The 20,640-nt window shown below is 43.5% G+C and overlaps 1 protein-coding gene across 2 annotated transcripts in view; it reads right to left on the reverse strand.

The window, feature by feature from the left end:
• Window positions 1–2,074: 2,074 nt before the first annotated feature.
• TTC39A (tetratricopeptide repeat domain 39A) overlaps window positions 2,075–20,640 on the reverse strand; it is a 69,580-nt gene continuing 51,014 nt past the window's right edge. For both annotated transcript variants that reach the window (XM_063297925.1, XM_063297924.1), the window contains 3 exons: window positions 19,318–19,432; window positions 13,631–13,747; window positions 2,075–2,214 (listed from right to left, as the gene is read on the reverse strand). In XM_063297925.1, the coding sequence (XP_063153995.1) occupies window positions 2,094–2,214; window positions 13,631–13,747; window positions 19,318–19,432 (353 nt within the window). In that variant the 3' untranslated portion in view covers window positions 2,075–2,093. The remainder of the gene's footprint in view (window positions 2,215–13,630; window positions 13,748–19,317; window positions 19,433–20,640) is intronic.

A 20,640-nucleotide genomic window follows, 5' to 3' on the forward strand; every position in this document is an offset into this window, starting at 1 on the left:
GGAATATATGGTACTGGTTTGTATATCAATCCATGGCCTTTTCCAACACAGACTCTATGCTTGGCTGATCACTGTTAGACCAACAGCAACAGAACTCTCCTCATCAGAAATTCCTGTGGCTCTTCCCAAAACTTTATTTTAAGATATGATTATGAAATAATTACTTAGATTAGCAAAGGTGATAAGTGTGTGTGTACACACTCACGCACCCCACATTCAGCACCAGGGGCATGATTACTGCTGGAAATTTAATTCAGTCCTTTTAATTTAGCTTTCCAAATATATTGTCATAATCATCAAAGCATATTTGTGCTCTGCTTCAAAGAAGCAATACTTACATTTAGGAGCAGGATCTGTGCCTTAAAATCACTGTGTACAATTCTGTACAAATTACATTGAGGAACAATTTGGTCAACTGGCAGATGACACTTCTCAGTAATAGTTAGAAGACTCAAGTACACTACAAGATGTACCTAAATCTATTGAATGTATAACTGGAAATAAGGCATTTACCTGACAATAATGTATTTCAACCAGAGCAATACAGTAATTGCTGTTTCTCTACAACCGATTATTTGCTTCCTAATTTGGGGACATGTTCTGGAAGAGAGTTAGGAGTTACATATGAAGAGCAAAAGAAATTATCTTTACACAGATGGCTTATATAACATTGGATTTTGCCCAACTGCCAGATAAATATACCTGGATCAAGTACTAATTCTTGTTGTTGTTTATTCGTTTAGTCGCTTCCGACTCTTCATGACCTCATGGACCAGCCCACGCCAGAGCTTCCTGTCGGTCAACACCCCCAGCTCCCCCAGGGATGAGTCCGTCACCTCTAGAACACCATCCATCCACCTTGCCCTTGGTTGGCCCCTCTTCCTTTTGCCCTCCACTCTCCCTAGCATCAGCATCTTCTCCAGGATGTCCTGTCTTCTCATTATGTGGCCAAAGTATTTCAGTTTAGCCTTTAATATCATTCCCTCAAGTGAGCAGTCTGGCTTTATTTCCTGGAGGATGGACTGGTTTGATCTTCTGGCAGTCCAAGGCACTCTCAGAATTTTCCTCCAACACCACAGGTCAAAAGCATCTATCTTCCTTCGCTCAGCCTTCCTTATGGTCCAGCTCTCGCAGCCATATGTTACTACGGGGAACACCATTGCTTTAACTATGCGGACCTTTGTTGTCAGTGTGATGTCTCTGCTCTTAATTATTTTATCGAGATTTGTCATTGCTCTTCTCCCAAGGATTAAGCGTCTTCTGATTTCCTGACTGCAGTCAGCATCTGCAGTAATCTTCGCACCTAGAAATACAAAGTCTTTCACTGCCTCTACATTTTCTCCCTTTATTTGCCAGTTATCAATCAAGCTGGTTGCCATAATCTTGGTTTTTTTGAGCTTTAGCTGCAAGCCAGCTCTTGCACTTTCTTCTTATAGATAAAAAAAATTAATAGATGCAACAATGAATTTTACTGCAGGATGTCCATTAAATAAAAAGGATATTTTGGAAGAACAATCAATTACTGAAGAAAATGACATGCTTCAAATTATTTGCTATAGTTTTTCAATTATTTTAATATTCATATTTATCCTAAAATCCTTTATAACTGGTCAAACTGGCAAAACAACAGTATCACACAGCTCAGTCTTCTGGCCCATCAGCATTCTGCTGGCAGCTTACATATTAAAGGAGAACTGACAGGAGGGAGGGAGGTTTTACCTTTTTCAACTATTTCACTGTGGTGAAAGTAAGCAAGCTTATAGGACTACACATTATTATATTTAAAGAAGTAATTTAACAGGTAATTAGGTTATTCTTTCATTATCAAGAAAACAAGTCCATTTAATAAGTCCTTTTAAAAATTAATCTCATCTGAATCTGATCAAGGTATGAGCAGAAGGTCTTTAAGCTTCTACTAGTTTATTTACTATTCCTTTCCAATTTAGCAGATGACTCCTCAGAATTTTTAAAATCAAAAATGTTTGCGCTGAACTTGAACATGGAAATCATCTTAAAGTATTGCCAGTAATATCCATCTGTGAAGGTCTGTATACCAAATGAGATGCTGATTAAAAAACAAAAAAACAGCAACATTACAAAACCACAGTTGCTATAGAATGATCATCATCATCTGGGAAAGATCTGGCTTGATGCAATGCAGCTTGAATTCTGAAGTGTGTCCTCGTTTCCATGGAATAATTCTTGTAATTTTGCCTTTAAAAAAAGATATTTGTGATAGGTTCATATCTACAATGCTTATCATCATCTATACTTAACAAAGCAATTTTTATACAGAAAAGGAAAAAAATCTGTTTCCTCCCAAATTCCGTATTGCTTCTTTTAAAAAGGGACAATTTACAGAACAATGCAGCTTGTTTATATGTAATTCCAATGCCTAGCACTTTCCAAGAAAAAATGTTTTCTTAAAGCTAATTTACTGGTATAAATAAAATATCTGATACATATTAGCAGGCTAACACCCCACTCTATGTATAACTTCTACTACATTCACTGAAATGGTGCAATCTTACTCATGCCTACTCAGAGCATAGTCCTACTGCATTCAATGAGGCTTTCTTTCAGGTAAGTATATATATGTTTGGTACCAGCCACAATCCCACAATAGAGAAAGGAGAGTAGCTTTCATTATCTAAGATTATCTGCTGGCATCCAGAGATGCTACTATTCAGATAATCAGATGTGAAACCTTACTTATGCACCTAGGTCCAAAGGGCAAGTTAGGTTTGCTACTTGTGTACTAGTCTACCTGTTACACAGTACTATCCCTGCCAGGGCTGCTCAACCTAATTGCTAGGGTGGCGGCACATTTCCACAAGCTAATGGTGCTCAGAAACTGTAATGACTGTATTACTCAATCTGCCATCAAATTCGATTCATACGTAATTATAGTAGAAATCTCTTTAATGGAGAGTAGCATACAGAACAGTGGAAAAGTTGTGAATGAAAGTTCCCACGTTTTCCCCAAGTTAAACAGCCAATGAATTCAAACCCCCTCCCTTTCTTAGGCATGCAGCCCCCCTCTTCATGCCAGACAGTTCAGCTCCATGCAGATGTCTTCAATGGCTCGGCAGCTTGACCTTGGATACCAGAGATAGTCCAAACAAGATGCTTTCACATTCCTGGCATGTTCCCCCTCCCAATTCTGCAAGTCCCAACATGTGTTAACTCCATTCATTCATGCAAGTCCAATCAGATGTTCTGGGAACGTTTGATTGGGGAGCGTGACATACTGCCCACCTAGAAAAAAATGATAACTATAGATATAATTAGTACAGGAAAGAAGAAGTGGTAGGATGATTTGGAGAGTTTGTGAGGTGGAGAAATTAAGCAGTAGGTTTGTTAGGGTATTTAGCATAGAATTTTTTGAGTAAAGCAGGTGCATTAACATGGCAACTAGAAACCCATTAATCGTCTGGAAAATGTTTCCAGCAGATTAAATATTGTAAAGAGCCACGATGCTTACGAGCATCCAAAATTTCTTGAACTTCAAAGTGTTGTTCGCCATCAATCATAATAGGAGGTGGCACGGACGAAGTAGGGTGCCACTGTGGCAAGTCATGAGCCGGTTTCTACAGGCTGCAATGAAAGACAGGGTGAATTCTTTTTAAATTGTGGGGCAATTGCAATTGTATAGTGACAGGGTTAATGATTTTAGTAATAGGAAAAAGTCCTATAAATTTTGGTCCTAACTTTTTAGAAGGTTGAGGAGAATGGAGGAATTTGGTGGAAAGGTAAACCCTATCCCCAACTTTCATGGGCCATTCAGAAGAGCGTTTGCAGTCCATGAACTTTTTATAGGTTTTCTGAGCATCGGTCAGAGCTTGTTGAATGATTGGCCAAGCTGAAGCAATCTTTTGCACCAGTCTGCTGCAGAGCAATTTTCAGGTGGAGATAGTGGTAGTTCAGGAACAGGGATGAAATCCTGGCCATTAACTACTTGGAAGGGGGTGAGTCCAGTACTTTGATGTACTGCATTATTATAAGCAACCTCGGCAAAGGGGAGAAGGTCAACCCAATCATCTTGCTGGTAATTAACATAGCAGTGGAGGAATTGCTTGAGAGTAGAGTTAGCTTGTTCAGTCAATCTGTCTGTTTGTGGATGGTTTGATGAGCTCAGTGATTGATTGGTGCCAATTAATTTTAAAAAAGATTTCCAGAACTTTGAAGTGAATTGAATTCCAGGGTCTGAAATCACATGTTCAGGACATCCGTGTAAGTGGTACACGTGTTGTAGAAACAGCTTAGCGTGTTGGGGGGCTATAGGGATCTTAGTATACAGTACAAAGCTTGTTTGGAAAACAAATCTATGACCACCCAGATGGCTGTTTTGTTTTTGGCTTCAGGTAAATCTACAATAAAGTCCATGGCCATTTGTTTCCAGGGTCTAGAAGGCTCAATCACAGATTGGAGAAACCCTTGAGGTTTTCCACCTTTCTTTTTGAACCTAGCACAAATAGTGCAGGTAGAAACATAGTCCTTGATATCTTTACGTAAAGTGGGCCACCAAAATTGGCAGCATATTAAATGCAAAGTTTTGACAAAAATGAAATGGCCAGCGGATTTATCATCGTGGGAACATTGTAAAATTTTGGCATGTAAAGGCTCGGGGATATATGGTTTCTCAGCAAAGTACCAGAAACCACTTTGTTTAGTTAAGGTAGATTTGTTAGTTTGTAACCAGGTATCATATTGGAGAGCCGCTCACAACAGTTGTTGCAATTCACTGTGCACTTTCACTTTCTCCACTGCAGTTTGACTGCGAGTTATGGCAGCAAGCCCCAGCTGGGTGGAATTAAAAACAGTATCTGTAATCTTTTGTTGGCTATTGTGCTGAGGAAGGCGAGAGAGGGCATCCACTAAAGTTTTTTTCTTGCCAGGGAAATAAGTTAAAGTGAAATTGAACTGACTGAAAAATTTTGTCCACGGAAGCTGCTTGGCATTTAGTATTCTAGGCATGCGTAAAGCTTCTAAGTTTTTATGATCAGTCCAAACTTCAAATGGGTGTTGAGCTCCTTCTAAAAGGTGCCACCAGGCTACAAGGGCTAATTTTACAGCAAAAGCTTCTTTTTCCCACATGTGCCATCTGCGGTGTCAGTGAATTTATGAGACAGGTTGATGCAGGGATGCAAGGTGCCTTGAGGGTCTTTTTGGAGAAGCACTTCCCCCACAGCCATATCTGATGCATCTATCTGGATTATGAATGGTTGCTCAGGGTCAGCATGCTTTAGTATGGGTTTGGCTGTAAAGGGTGCCTTAAGGCTTTCAAAAGCGGCTTGACATTCAGCAGTCCAATTTAACCATGCTCCAGTGCTCATGACTTTATGCGTTTCCCCTTTCCCTTTTGTTTTTAGTAAATCAGTCAAAGGCAACGTTATTTGTGCAAAATTGGGGATAAATTGGTGATGAAAATTTGCGAACTCAAGGAAACTTTGTAACTGGCAGCGTGTGCATGGGGGTTCCCATGCCACAACATCCTGAATCTTTGCAGGATCCATCTCTATTCCCTTAGTAGACACTCTATAGCCCAAATAGTCCAGATCCTTTTTATAGAATTCACATTTTGACAATTTAGCATACAGCTGAGCGTCACGAAGCTTGGTTAACACTTTCTTGACCAATTTAGTATGCTCGTGTTCATTTTGTGAGTAGGTTAGGATATCATCCAAATATACTAAGACCACTTTGTATAAATATTTGTGTAAAATTTCATTTATAAAATGCATGAACACTCCAGGACCCTCAGACAATCCGAATGGCATGACTTTATACTGGAAAGACCCCAAAGGGCAGTTGAAAGCAGTCTTCCATTCATCCCCCTCCCGCATGCAAATTCGGAAATACACTTCCCTTATGTCCAATTTGGTGAAAATCTTTCCCTTGGATAAATGAGCAAGCATGTCTTTCATAAATGGGAGAGGGTATTGATTTGTGGTGGAAATGGCGTTTAATCCCCTATAATTGGTGCACAATCTTAGTGAGCCATCTTTCTTGGTGCAAAATAATACTGGTGCAGCCTTTGGTGAATTGGCAGGCTCAATGAACCCCTGGGCTAAGTTTTTGTCAATAAATTCTCTAAGCACTTCCACCTCCTTTAGGGACCGCATACATTTTGGGCTTAGGGAGTTTAGCGTTTGGATCAATTTCAATTGCACAGTCTGTTTTTCTATGTGGGGGCAAGTGGTCTGACTCTCATTGAATACATCTGCGAACTCCTTATATTGGCTTGGGATTAATGGAGTCTGCTCACTGGAAACAGATGGGCTTTCTTTGATCATTATGCCTACAAATTCACTTTTTGGGGTTGGGGTCTCTCTGGATAACCCCGGATAAAATCCATCCTTGAATTGTAAACTTCCAACTTTCCAATCTACGTGGTGGTTTCGGCTTCATAACCACGGCAACCCCAAAAATATGGAATAGTTTGCAATAGGTGCCACAATAAATTGTAAAGTCTCTGTGTGACTACCTACACGCATTGCCACAGTCTCTGTATAATATTCCACTGGACCCCCATGGGCTTCTGATCCATCCAACTGAGTGAACACTATGGGTTGTTTCAGCTTTCTCACTAAGTCCAACCCTGTTGCTATAACAGGATGAATTAGACACCTTGTGCACCCCGAGTCTAGCATGGCTATTAAGTCAGTCTGGAGGTTAGTTCTTAAGTGTTTTATTTGTAACCCCACCAGCAATGGGCAATCATCACTTACCAGTGGATCTTCACACCCATCATTCCCCACTTGCCTGTTGGTGCGATTCAGAGCAGGCACGATTCACTTCCCGCCAGCTGGGATTTCTTATCTTCAGAATCCTTTTCGGAGTCCTCTGAAAAGAATAAATTCTCCTCTCTATGGCCAGTTGCACTGACCGTGGTCCCCTTGCACTTGACAGGTGGAGATTTTGCTACTTTGCTCCCAGCCGTTGTGGCTGCGGCCATCCCTGAATGGGAACAATCTGAGGCTCAATGACCATCTTTCCCGCATTTAAAAAACAACCCTTTCTTTGATTGTCATTCTCTTTCCTCATCCCATGGTCAACTTCGCTTTCTCATCAACGGTGGTAGACTGGCTGAAGCTCCTGTGTTTTTCCCCATAGCTTGAGCTCGCACTTGTCGTCTGACTTGGAACTGGGTGTTTTCCACTTCTCCCAATAAGCAGATCCATTCTCTTATGGTACTAGGATCCCCTCTTCCTAATGACCAATGTAACAATTCTGGTTGCAGTCCGCCTTTGAAGTAATCAACTTTTGTAGATTCCAACCAATTGGTTACCTTTCCAGCCAAAGCTTTAAATTCCATAGCGTATTCTGATACAGTTTTGGATCTTTGTCTAAGTTGTCGGAGAACTGTTTTGGCCCGAAGCTTGGCTAGCGGGTCTTCAAAATGGTCTCTTAGAGCCCTCATGAAATCATCTAAGTTACAAAGTTTGGGGGCTGCTGCATCATGCAGTTGCACCAACCAGTCAGCTGCTGGTCCTTTCAGCCTAGACCCCACTAAACTCACTTTTGAATATTCTGTGGGGAAGGTAGCCCCGAATTCTTCCATATAGGCCCCCACATTAGTCAGGAAAAAAGCCAATTGTTAGGGGTCCCCATTAAGCTTAACATGCAACTCACGGGGGGGGCCTTTTTTGGGGGAAAGACTTACGTGACCCGTCAGCGGCTCGCCCCATGTCACGGAAGGTCAGCTGCTTTTCTTGGTCTCTGATGTCGCGGATGGGTGCCTTGAGCCTGGAATTGGCTCAGGAGTTGAACTTTTGGATGAGATGCTGGATTCTAGTTCTGGTTGGTTTAACACCTGATCCAATGATAGCGAGATGTTTTGAAGGATTGTCTCCACAGAGGCTACCCAAGCTTCTAAGAATTGCATTCGCTCAGGGGTAACCCTTCATTCAGGTCCAGGGTCCTTAGGGTGGAATCTCATACCCTTTGATTGCATGTCCATTGACTGATGGATAGCCAGCATGACTCCGTCCTCCGTCCCATCCTCCCAACCTTGGGTGCTTTGCTGTTGATCACCAAGTGGCATCCATTCCACTCCCTTAAGATCTGGGTGATTGGGTGGTTGGAGCCAGGAGGCTGCTGCCTTGGACCCTCAAGGATCATCCAGAGTAATCAGCTCCGTGTCTACCTCCACAGTGCAACTTTGCAGAGGCATGGAGATTCCCACAGCTCCTTCTGTTTCCAAATCTCCATCAGATTCGGCCACAACTCAGCTACCGCCTCTGGTTCTATCGGTCAAGTCATTGTTCCTTCTTCCCCAATCGGTTGGGTTGAATCTCCAGATGCCAGTTTCGACATCCTGTAGGATTTTGGACTGTCTTTTGGGTACGAACGTTTCCAGGTAGAGTCAAACTTTCATTCACAACTTTATGTAATGACTGTATTACTCAATCTGCCATCAAATTCAATTCATACATAATTATAGTAGAAATCTCTTTAGTGGAGAGTAGCATACAGAACAGTGGAAAAGTTGCGAATGAAAGTTCCCACGTTTTCCCCAAGTTAAACAGCCAATGAATTCAAACCCCCTCCCTTTCTTAGGCATGCAGCCCCCCTCTTCATGCCAGTCAGTTCAGCTCCATGCAGATGTCTTCAACGGCTCGGCAGCTTGACCTTGGATACCAGAGATAGTCCAAACAAGATGCTTTCACATTCCTGGCATGTTCCCCCTCCCAATTCTGCAAGTCCCAACATGTGTTAACTCCATTCATGCATGCAAGTCCAATCAGATGTTCTGGGAACATTTGATTGGGGAACGTGACAGAAACTTCAATCTGCCTTACTTTGGTGAGGGGTCTAGAGTGGCCTAGAAGTTCATGGCCACCATGACAACCATGGATCTGAATCAGCTGAGTGCCTGACATACTTGACAGTTTTATATGCTAGATCTGTTTTTTGTCTTAGGGCAGATGTGACATAATCTGAAAGGGGGGTATTAAACTTCATCCTTTGTTTTGGACAGATCACTCTTTGATTGCTGTGGAATGTTGTGTATCACCCCACAGGTTATCTAGACCCTTAGTAATTAGGTTTCAGAAAACTGCATTGATTGTGCTTGTGGATGATCTATGAAGAGCAGGGAAGTGCATCTGCTTTCAGTACCATCAACCATGGTATCCTTTGGGATTGTTGTCAAGGGCATGGAGTGGTAGGCACTGTTTTACAATGGTTCTTCTCCTTCCTGGAGGGGAAGATCCAGTCAGAGGGAGAAAAGCCAAATGTAGAGTGCCTCAGGGCTCTCTCCTCCCACCACTTCTTTTTAACAACTACATGAAACTGGTAGGGCAGATCATGTGTCAACTGAGGGCCCAGTATCATCAGTATGCCAGTGATACCTAGGTATATCCCCAGGCCAAACAGGTGATGCAGTACAAGTGGTGACTCAATGCCTGGAGGCTGTCAAGGTCTGGATGAGGAGCAAGAAACTCAAGACTCAATCTCTCCACGATGGAGTGGGTTGGGTTTGGGGGCCTAATGATCCCAGAGAAATGCCATCTTTGACTCTGAACAGTCACACTCCTCCATTCAGAGGTACTTTGTAATTTGGAAGTCCTTCTGGACTCACAATTCCTGTTCAATGAGCAGGTGGCAGCTATGACTCTGAGGGCTTTTGTCCAGTTAGATCTTATACGTCAATTCAACCATTCCTAGATTGCAAAATCCTTCTCATCCCCCAGTCAACTCCAGCTTGGATTACTCTAATGAGTTTTACATGGGACTGCCCTTGAAGAACATTAAGAAGCTGCAGCTGCCTGGACAATGATGGCTATATCCTGATACGATCAGGTGATCCCACTGCTTAGGGAGCAGCAATGGCTGCTGTTTGGCATCTGAGTGTGATTCAGGATACTGTTTGTCACTTTTAAACTCCTACATGGCTCTAGGACTGCCTTCTCCTATATTCATCTGCTTATATGACCAAATCAAACAGGGTCAAATCCCTCCAGGACCCATCCATTTATGATTTCCTTCTGATGGAGCCTCATATGTGGACCTTTTCAATAGCCTTCCCCACAATTGCGAACTCTATTCCCATGGAAATTTGGTTGGCTCCGTTCTTCCTAGGCTTTAGGAAAGCTATTAAGACTCACCTGTTCCATCTACCACAGAAGGATGGAATGCACTGATTAGAAATGGGGTTGTGAGTGCACAATCGCTGTAATTTTCTTGTTTTATGACTTTTTTGTTTGTTTGTTTGTTTGCTTTTGATACTTATTTTATAATAAGATTGTTAGCTGCCTAGAGCCTTTTGGGATTGGGCTACACACAAATAAACCGAAGTAAGTAAATAAATAAATAAATAAATCTAATCTGATGGAGAATGGAGGGTAGCTAAAAATCGCTTCAAATAAATGATAAATAATGCAGACAAGTGATATAAAGTCTAGAGTTTTAGAAATGTGTGGTTATGAAAGCATCCATATGTTGCTCTTTGTTAACTGGGGGAAAAAAGGTAACTAGACTAGCCCTTAGAATGCAAAATAAACCCAACAGTATACAAACACAAAATACTACCTACTCCATAAAACAAATGATAGAACAATTCAGCAATTAACTGGAACAGAGGACTGTAAGTTTTCACTATATTCTAAATAAAAAAAAAACTTCAAACCACTTAAAGGTAAAGGTAAAGGTTTCCCTTGACGTAAAGTCCAGTCGTGTCCGACTCTAGGGGGCGGTGCTCATCTCCATTTCAAAGCCTTGGAGCCGGCGTTGTCATAGACACTTCCGGGTCATGTGGCCAGCATGACTCACGGAACGCCGTTACCTTCCCGCCGAAGCGGTACCAATTAATCTACTCACATTTGCATGTTTTCGAACTGCTTGGTGTGCAGAAGCTGGGACGAGCAACGGGAGCTCACCCCGCCGCGCGGTTTCGAACCGCCGACCTTCCGATCGACAGCTCAGCGGTTTAACCCGCAGCACCACCGCGTCCCTAAACCACTTAAAAGTAGGCCAATATGACCTCCTCTGGCAGGAAGATGCATAACCGTAATAGTACTACTATACTAAAAGTCTCTATCAGTCTCTTCTATTGATGTAGTAGAACTAGGAAAAGCATTCAGAGGAAATATTTGTGAGTAAAGTGGCTCACAAATGTGTGTATGGCACACACATGCATGTGGAAACAGCTAGGAGCACCTTTCAAAGTAGAAATGAGAGCCTTGCAAAAGTTACGGCTGCTGTAATGGTTTGAAGAGAGGTCCTTCACTGGTGCCACCACAAGTTGTGAAGTACCTTGTTTGAACCCTCTGCACAGTCCCAATGATGGTACATGCAAATTCATAATAGATGTGACAGTGTTGCTAGATTACCTGCAATACTATTTAAGACTTTATATTCAAGAACTGCAAATTGAACTGGACCAAAATGAATCTGAAAGCAGTGTAGTTGATATAAGGCTACTGTTATATGATTAATAAATGCATTCAAGTGTCCATCTTGCAGCCTCATTTTTAATGTTAAGGGAATACAAAATGAGTTTTACTTATGGAAATAAAAATGTCTATGTCCTACCTTGGACCGAAGAACCACGCCAAAACAATTGGTTGAGTCTCTAGTGTATATTGTTCTACTCTACTAGACAGAAAAACCCAGAAATCTAAGGCGGGTCTGCTCTGCGTTTCTTTGATGGGAGATTCAAAACTTCTAAACTACGTATGCGTTTCTCCCCCTGGAGAGGACCCCACTCCTGCTCACCAGCAGTACTCATGACAGTCTATTATGCATTAGCCAATTTAAGAAGGTAATTCCACTGGCAAATATAGTGACAGATCTAACGTTAAACTAATTAAGGTCTGGAACCTTATTTTCAACTGGACTAAGAAAAGCTGGACTATTATTTTTTCAGACACGTACGCTTTGACATGACTACACAATATATATCTGGCAATTTTCAAGTGAGAGAGCAAAGATGCTTAACAAATGTTAACACAAAACTGTCAATATAATGTACATATATCTCAAGGGGAGTAACTTAAAGAGCTGAACTTGAAAACTACTGGATTTTCTAAAATAACACAGGATGTGTCCCATATGGGTGGGACACATGAATATTAGAGAACAGCTGTAAACTGGATGCTGTATTCCGTACAAGCAAAGCACTTACCATTAGTTCAACACCACTACTGGGTGTGAACTGAAGAAAACAATTTACTATATGTGGTTTTATTCTTACATTATCTTTAAGTCAGTATTAGTGTAGCAACATTGTTCAATAAATGTGGACTGTCTTTCTCAACCTATAAGCTTAACAGAATTGGACCTGCCCTTCTTAGCTTGTGGCGACTTAATAAGAGTTTGTCCTTACAAGTCACTTTAACTGGCTTTGTTGGAAGCTCCAGTGCAAGCATTTTAGTGAAATAAAGCAAACTTCATTTCCGCATGTTCACACTCTCCTCAAACCTACCTATGCAACTGTAATTCTCAATGTTTATCATCTGTTCTTCTCCTTGTGGTTCAAGAAAAACAAAACAGTCCTAAGCTAGTTGAGAAAGCTCAGATACACAACAAGATTGAAATTGAACAGACGTATTACTTAATCTTACACCATGCCATACGGGGTGCCTACGTTATAGTGGGAGCTCGTAATATAAACAACATGCATCTCTTATAAAGCAGGGATCTCTAGCCTTTTAGCCCAATAGGCACATAAGGGCCTATTACAGGTCTCATAAGATGGCTGCCATAATGGGCATGGCCAGCCACAAGATACCCATTTACTAGAAAGGAAAGAGGTGAAATTACATCCCACCCACCTTTAGCCTCCTAGAATGTTCTCTTCTACCTCAGCTTTTCTTCATCTTCCTGGCTGGGCCTCTCACTATATTTTTTATATTGCCTGTGCGGCATATCAGGAGCTCAGAAATATTCCTTGAGATAAACGTTATGTTAGAGATCACTACTTTCTTTGAAATGTATTTATTTTTATTTAAGAATCATCTGCCATTATCAAGTGGGCTTGCTACCTACTAGATATGTTTAATAGGGCTGCAGCCAAGATAGTTTGATTCTGTTATTACAGACTATCCTACTTGCAGTCTTGAACACATGGACTAGCACGTTCCATTGAACACAGTGGGACCACTAAATAAACATTCATTGGATTGTACTATCTGGCAGCAAATTATCTCCAAAACTAGTTGTAGCATGATAGTAACAGAGATTTTGCCATTAAGAACAGATACTTCAGTTGTTCAGTTATGAGATTAGTGTAAATAACATAGATGCACAACCTCCTCTTTTTTAATTTTTATACTGCAAATTGTCTAGATGAGGTATCAAACACAGTACAAACATTCACAAATTTGCTCAAAGTCTAATACGTGACTTGCTTAAAAGACAAACAGAAATTTTAATATAATTTATAAATAAATAACAAAACATATGCTTCAACCCTCATTCAGTTATTGTAATTTAAAGCAAATTATATATCCTCAATGTTTATATACCAAAATGACTGAAAATAAGCACCACTACATGGTAAGACAGAATTACTTTTCACCAGGCCCCCTCTAAGAATTTTGCAGCAAACCAGCTTCAACCCGTCCCATCATCCTATCTACCCATAACTAATAATAATGAGAAAGATATATTTCATCAGGCTTACTTCGCTCTTTCCAGGTTCTTAATTGCTTCTTCTGTTTTACCTTGGTCCAGATGTAGCAAAGCAAGTTCAAGCAGTGCATTTGGAATTAAGTAATGATCATACTTGATCTTCTTTTCACTGTAGATTAAAGAAGAAATGACAAAGCACATGTAATTAATAACAATTACAGGCAAGAATAAAAAGTGAAGTTATTAAAAGTTGACAAGAAGAAATTCATATTGTTTCCATGCATTTTAGGTTAGTAAATTATGTACACTTTGACACAGAAGTCCATCATGATTATTCTTGCAATCACTCAAATATCTCTGCTTGAACTAATTATCTGTAGCATCTACAAAGAAAATGAGTGCATCAGATAAAATCCCCCTTCTTTAACCATTCATTTTAGGCATGTGATTTCCTGGGTTATATTAAAATTAAAAATAAATAATTATTTCTAATGTTTCTGAATTTTAACATTTAGAACTCCTCAAAGTTCAGGACAGCACAGGCTCTTTGCTGAAATAATGCAGCATGATCATATGGTCTTCCTAGGAAGTGTTGGAAGAAAGATAGCTTTTCACTAAGAACCCTGTGCTGCTGTAAATGTTAAAGAATGGAACCACCAGCCACCTTGTAGAGTAGATCAGGTCAATCCTCTGTGCATCTCTATGGATTTTGAGGCAGCAGGTTGCAAATGACTGCCAGATTTCACTTCTAGCTACCATTTGTGCCACCATGGATCTGTTGAAAGTGAAATACCTAAACAGAATTCTTTTCAATCCTAACAGAGAGCTATGCACTCAATGTTTCACTGCAGACTTAGCCTGGTCAGGTCAGACATTACATTTTCAAGGGGAAAAAAAAGTCAGTGCAGAAGCTCCATCCTATCTTTCCTTAAACTGTGCATGGGATTGCAGAATTAAGATGAATGCTCTGTCCTGTGACAAGGAGTGAAGGAAAACATATGCCAACAGGATGCTGTTACCTTTCCTTTTGAAAAACCAGACCACAGTTAGACCTTACAAACAAGACTTATAATATAGATGACTTTATACATACTTCTACTTCCACTTATAGGAAATATCTAAACTGAAGGTATGAACTATCCTGGACATGCCTCCTCTTCTTTGCAAAATCCATAAGCTCTTGACATTAAGCAAAAAATAATATTAGCAGATATGCTGACAGAGGAATCAAATTTTACAAACTGCTTCCTTCAATGCGGAACAACAGCGATTAATGTAATGCTTGCCCTTCATGTGTTCTATAGTACAGTAAATCAACTGTGCAACTGAGTTGTGGATTTGTAGTAAAATATGCTATATGATGACTATGCCTATATGTAACTCAAGCCACTTTAGCTATTTTTAAACTACAGGCTTTTTTGACCCTGATAGCTACCAGCCCTACCCCAGACTGACACAGCTACCCAGTTACCAGACAAATCATCTTTTGATATAGCCATTCTCCCAGGAAATGGCCAACATTCTTTCCAGAGTAATTTATATTCCCCTAAAATCCATCTCCTGGTCTAAAATGTGATTTAAAGTATAATAAATACATTGTCATGATCACCTCGCATGACAATACAGGGAAATGGGTCTCTGGCTGATTAAGGCAAAAGGCAACCATGAAACAAAAAGAAAGCAACAGGTGCTGGAAACTAAGTAACAACCAAAGCCGGCGGCGCAGAAGACAAAGATACAAAGTTGCCAAAAGGTAATTGACAAGACAACAGGAGAGGCGCGCCCGAGCTGTCAAAAGGGATTAAGAGCCTGATCGCCCGGCAATGAATCATTACCGTTCAGGAAGGCGATCGAGGCGACGCCCGGGGCACAGGGGGGCTGAACGACCTCTCACCTGACAAGGATGAAACCGGTGGGACTCGTGGGACGCACCTGGAATAAGGTGGGGTGGAGCGCTGACCGGCGCGGGCTATTTAAATCCTGTTCTGGTGCGCTCCCCTCACTCTCAGCTTTTTAAAGGCATGCACTCTGTTTTCTCAATAAAGCCAGAACCTAAGCCTACGCTAGCGCCTGTATCTTTACTGGTTGGCAGGCAGAGCATGACATAAAGCTGAGAGTCTCAAAAACGAACCTTGCCAGTCTCCACCGGGAAATTTTTTTTTCTGCGGGAGAAAACACCGGCGATGATGGAACCGGGGACGGCCATGGAGTCGGCGCTTCACACCAGAGGCACGAAGGACGCAATGCAAGAGGGGGAGACGACCCGACAGCTGCTAGAGTCGGCGCACCCGAGATGGGACACGGGCTCCCTCCCTGCCCACACCGCACCCCAGTTCCAGACCTGGAGCTTCAGCCCGGACTGGAGAGCCCCGACGGAAGACGAAGTCAGGGGCCAACAACTCCTCACATGGGACGGCGGAGCAGGACCCTGGACGGGGACATCCTACACCACCTGGAGACTCCACTACCCCCAAACGCCCGAGCAAGGAGTCGCAGGACTGCCGATCGGGCAGCAACCGGCAGCACCGAGGACAGACGACCCTGGCATACTGGACAGGGTCAGCACCCTGGAAGCCAAGGTATGAGCCCTGGAACACATGCTCCAGTCCATGGCATCGGTGGTGAGCGAACTCACAAAGACTGCTGCTGCACAGGGGGCAAGAGGGGATCGGGGCACCCTACCCACCCCATCGACAACCAGGAGAGGAAGGGGCCAAGCACGGGACTCTTTCACAGGGCTTCATGGTCCCAGCCCGGTGGGGGTCATCCCTAACCACCCACAGGTGGGGGTCTCGCAAGTTGGGGGATTTGCCAAGGACTTCCCTGTAAAGTTTGACGGAGACCCCACGAACCTGTCATTCTTCCTCACGAACGCCAGAAACTACATGGCCCAGTACGGACATTGCTTCGGGTCGGAAGCGTCCAAAATCTCGGCAGCGGCCACAAAACTCAAAGGCAGGGCTGGGGACTGGTACGTCCAGATGTCTGAGTCCGGAGCCCCAGCCCTGGCCACTTTTCACGACTTCCTGGCCACGCTGAAACAATACTTCGAGGAGCCCCTGGCAAAGGAAAGGGCCAAGAGTACCCTCAAAGGACTTCGCCAAGGGAAAAAAGCGGTCGCTGACTACGCCCTTGAGTTCAAAGTCCTAGCGGGCAAAATCCCAGAATGGCCTGAGGCCACCTTGATCGACATGTTCAAGGATGGCCTCAACCGCGAGGTGCTACAATGGGCACTCTATAGGGATGACCCAGACTCCCTGCACGGGTGGATTTGTCTGGCCGGAAAGGCAGAGCATGCCCAGCGCACCTTCATGCTAGCAACCACAAACGACAGGACCCCTCCCAGCGTGAGAGGACCCGTCCCACAGTCGGGCCCGACCTGGGACGCAGAGCGACAACGGAGGTTTGCCCGCGGGCAATGTGCCAGGTGTGGGAAGACGGGCCACCGGGTAGCGGACTGCTTCAAAGACAGGACGACGGATCGCCCACCCAGACCAACACAGACGGCGCCGCACAAGCCACCCAACCCTCCCAGACGGCTGACAGGAGCGCTAGCGACCCCGGACGAGGAAGCGGATGCCTACCTCGCAGGGGATGTGGATGACGCCCAGGAGCAGCCGGCAGGAAACTCCTCCCACCTGCCCTAAGCAGCGCCGCTGGGCAGGTGGTAAAGAAGGGGCGCGACAACCCCAGGGTGAGTGAAGATTGCTCCATCCTGGCAAGGCAAATAGAACTCACTTATGGCTCTAGAGCCATCATGGTCGAAGCTCTGGTGGACTCTGGGTGCTCCAGAAACCTGATCCACCCAGACATTGTCACCGCACTCAAACTGCCCTGCTCCCCCCTCCCTAAACTGCTGGTGTTCCAACAACTCGACGGCTCTACAGCGGGGGGGGGGGGGTGGGACCGGCCACCCAGAGTACAAGAAAGGTCACCCTGAAAACGGGCACCCACAGGGAGTCCATAGACTTTGTGGTAACCCCGGTGGGGAAGCCCATAGTGGTGCTAGGGATCCCCTGGCTAGCACACCACAACCCTCGCATAAATTGGAGGACCTGCTCTATCATGTTAGAAGACGGGGTCTACCAGGCACCAACAAAGGAGAAATCCTCTGCTCTGACTGTGGGGAGGGCAGAGACCATCGACCAAACCCACGCCCCCCCCCCAGAAGGACTGCCGGAGCAATACTTAGACTTCGCAGATGTCTTCGGAGGAGGCGGACCAATTACCCCCCCATCGCAAGACGGATTGTGCAATCGAACTGCTCCCGGACGTCCCATTACCCAAGCCCAAAATCTACCCCATGACCCAGAGGGAATTGGCGGCGCTGCAAGAATTTTTGGACAAAAACCTCTCCAGGGGCTTCATCAAACCGGTGAACTCGCCGGTTGGAGCACCCGTCCTATTCCGAGAAAAGAAGGACGGCACCCTGAGACTATGCACAGATTACCGCGGATTAAATTCTGCCTCCCTATCCAACAAATACCCCCTTCCCCTCGTAAAAGACATGCTGGCACACTTGTCAAAGGGAAGGGTGTTTTCCAAACTCGACCTCCATGAGGCGTACTAGAGAATTCGCATCAGGGAGGGGGACTAGTGGAAAACGGCGTTCAACTGTCCCTTGGGCTCCTTCCAGTACAAGGTACTGCCTTTTGGTCTTGCGGGGGCCCCGGGGGTCTTCATGCAACTCATCAACGAGGTACTGCATGAACATCTGTTCAAGAGCGTACTAGTTTACCTGGATGATGTCCTAATCTACACAAGGACTCAGAGGGAACACGAGAGACTAGTGAGACAAGTTCTCACTAAGCTCCGGAAAGCCAAACTCTACGCTAAGCTGTCCAAGTGCGAATTCCACAAGTCACGCTTGGACTACTTAGGGTACAGAATCTCTGACAAGGGCATAGAAATGGACCCCGTGAAGGTTCAGGCAGTTTTGAGCTGGGAACGCCCACGCACCAGGCGCCAGCTTCAAAGCTTCCTTGGGCTCGCGAACTTCTATAGGTCCTTCGTGAGGGGGTTCGTGGAAATTGCCCTGCCCTTAACCGATTTACTAAAGACCAAAGGCGTCAGGGAGAAGCGCAAGGTCAAAAACCCAGGGGCCGTGCTTAATTGGACTCCCGACTGTCAAACCGCTTTTGACAGGCTAAAAGCGCTGTTCACAGCGGAGCCAATCCTGTCCCACCCGGACCCCGAACGGCCTTTTGTGGTGCAGGTGGACGCCTCTGACTTCTCAATTGGGGCCATCCTGCTGCAAAAGGATTCTGCTGGAATCCTGAAGCCATGCGCCTCTCTCTCTAGGAAATTCTCAGAGACAGAGAGGCGCTGGCACGTGTGGGAAAAGGAAGCCTTTGCGGTTAAAGCAGCACTGGAGGCTTGGCGTCACCTTTTGGAAGGGGCGACTTGCCTGTTTGAGGTCTGGACAGACCACCGCAATCTCAAGGCACTCCATACGCCCCGGCGCCTCAGTCCCAAACAGATACGCTGGGCTCAGTTCTTAAATCCGGTTCTGGCGCGCTCCCCTCACTCTCAGCTTTTTAAAGGCATGCACTCTGTTTTCTCAATAAAGTCAGAACCTAAGCCTACGCTAGCATCTGTATCTTTACTGGTTAGCAGGCAGAGCATGACATACATATAGATTGTTGACTAACATGAAGAGACTCTGCTTGAAGGCTTTGATAATTTGATGTAGCCTTCCTGGTTTAGTGTTCATTAGCATCTTCTAGTCTGGAAACTTACTTGAAGTGAATGTAAGTAAAGTGGTCTTCTGCATCTGATATCTTGCCCAGATGTTTCAAGCATAGCCCTTTCAGAAGCTTTATCATACAACGATCATCAACAAGGAAATCTGTAGCTGAAAAATAAAGAAAGAAGATGCAAAGGCAATTTTGGATTGTGACTGACATCTTTTTAATTTTTAAGGTAGAGCACATGTGAAACGTATTTAATATTCTTATCTAACATCATTATACACATATAACTCTATTAGTTGTGAACATAATTATAATTATTGATGACACATATTCAAACTATCCATAAACAATATTTAGATATTATGATATGATATGATATGATATCCAATTATTTGAATTAGTCATAGTAGTGACTCCATAAATTATATTATCTCCATGGAGAATCTGCTATTATGTCAGTAACATACGCATTATCATCATATGACATAACTCACTTACTGGGTTCATATATACTGATAAGCCATTATGTGATTTCCTTGGTTCAGGCTTAGTATATCATGTGAACTCAGCTGTATTTTTTTCAACAAACCATGGTTAAAGGAATTCTGGCTTAGAAGGGTGTTTAAATCCAGTCAGTGTGTACATTCCAAGCTATTGGTGACTGCCTATGATCAATGGACCACATTCACTCATTCCAGTATTTGCTTCCCAAAGGCTGCCTGTTCCTATTACCATTTTTAACTCCTCCAAATAATGCCCAAAGTTCAGAAGAGGAATAGGAGTGGGAAGACTCTTTCACTCTCATTTCCACTCCTAATTGCCAAAAGCAAAAACATGCCTTTTTTTAACCACTTCCCTTCTGGTGATCCACTGCATCATTAGATTGCTTCCTCCTGCCCTTTAAAAGTGCAGTTGTACCCTCAAGCTTCCCAGAAACTGCCCTTCTGCCACTGTGAGCAATCACTTCCTGAGCTTTGTAACTAACATGTACAGACAGAAAGGGGGAAGGAGTGATATGTAATAGGAAGCAGAATTGTCTCAATTATAAGGAGCAAAAAAGACACTACCAAATGTTAATTATCAATCTATAAGGATATAAATTACATAGTTTATTGAACTGGAAAGAAAAAAAATATTTGTCATTGCGTGAGCTCCATTAGACACCTATACTTAAATTTTAAAAAGTTTGCCTTTTGCCCTCTTAGCCTTCTTAAATGTCTGCCTTGTGCTCTTTGAGAAACAGATACTGGAAATAAGCAGCTCAATCATGCAGGGATACCACAGCACCTTAAAGGACGGAGTGAACCATTCTTAAGTCAGATTTTTATCAAGTGAGCATACAAACAAATGCAAAAGTACTCCTAGAAGT

Source organism: Candoia aspera, chromosome 3 (genome assembly GCF_035149785.1).
Source record: "Candoia aspera isolate rCanAsp1 chromosome 3, rCanAsp1.hap2, whole genome shotgun sequence".
Lineage (NCBI taxonomy): Eukaryota > Metazoa > Chordata > Lepidosauria > Squamata > Boidae > Candoia > Candoia aspera.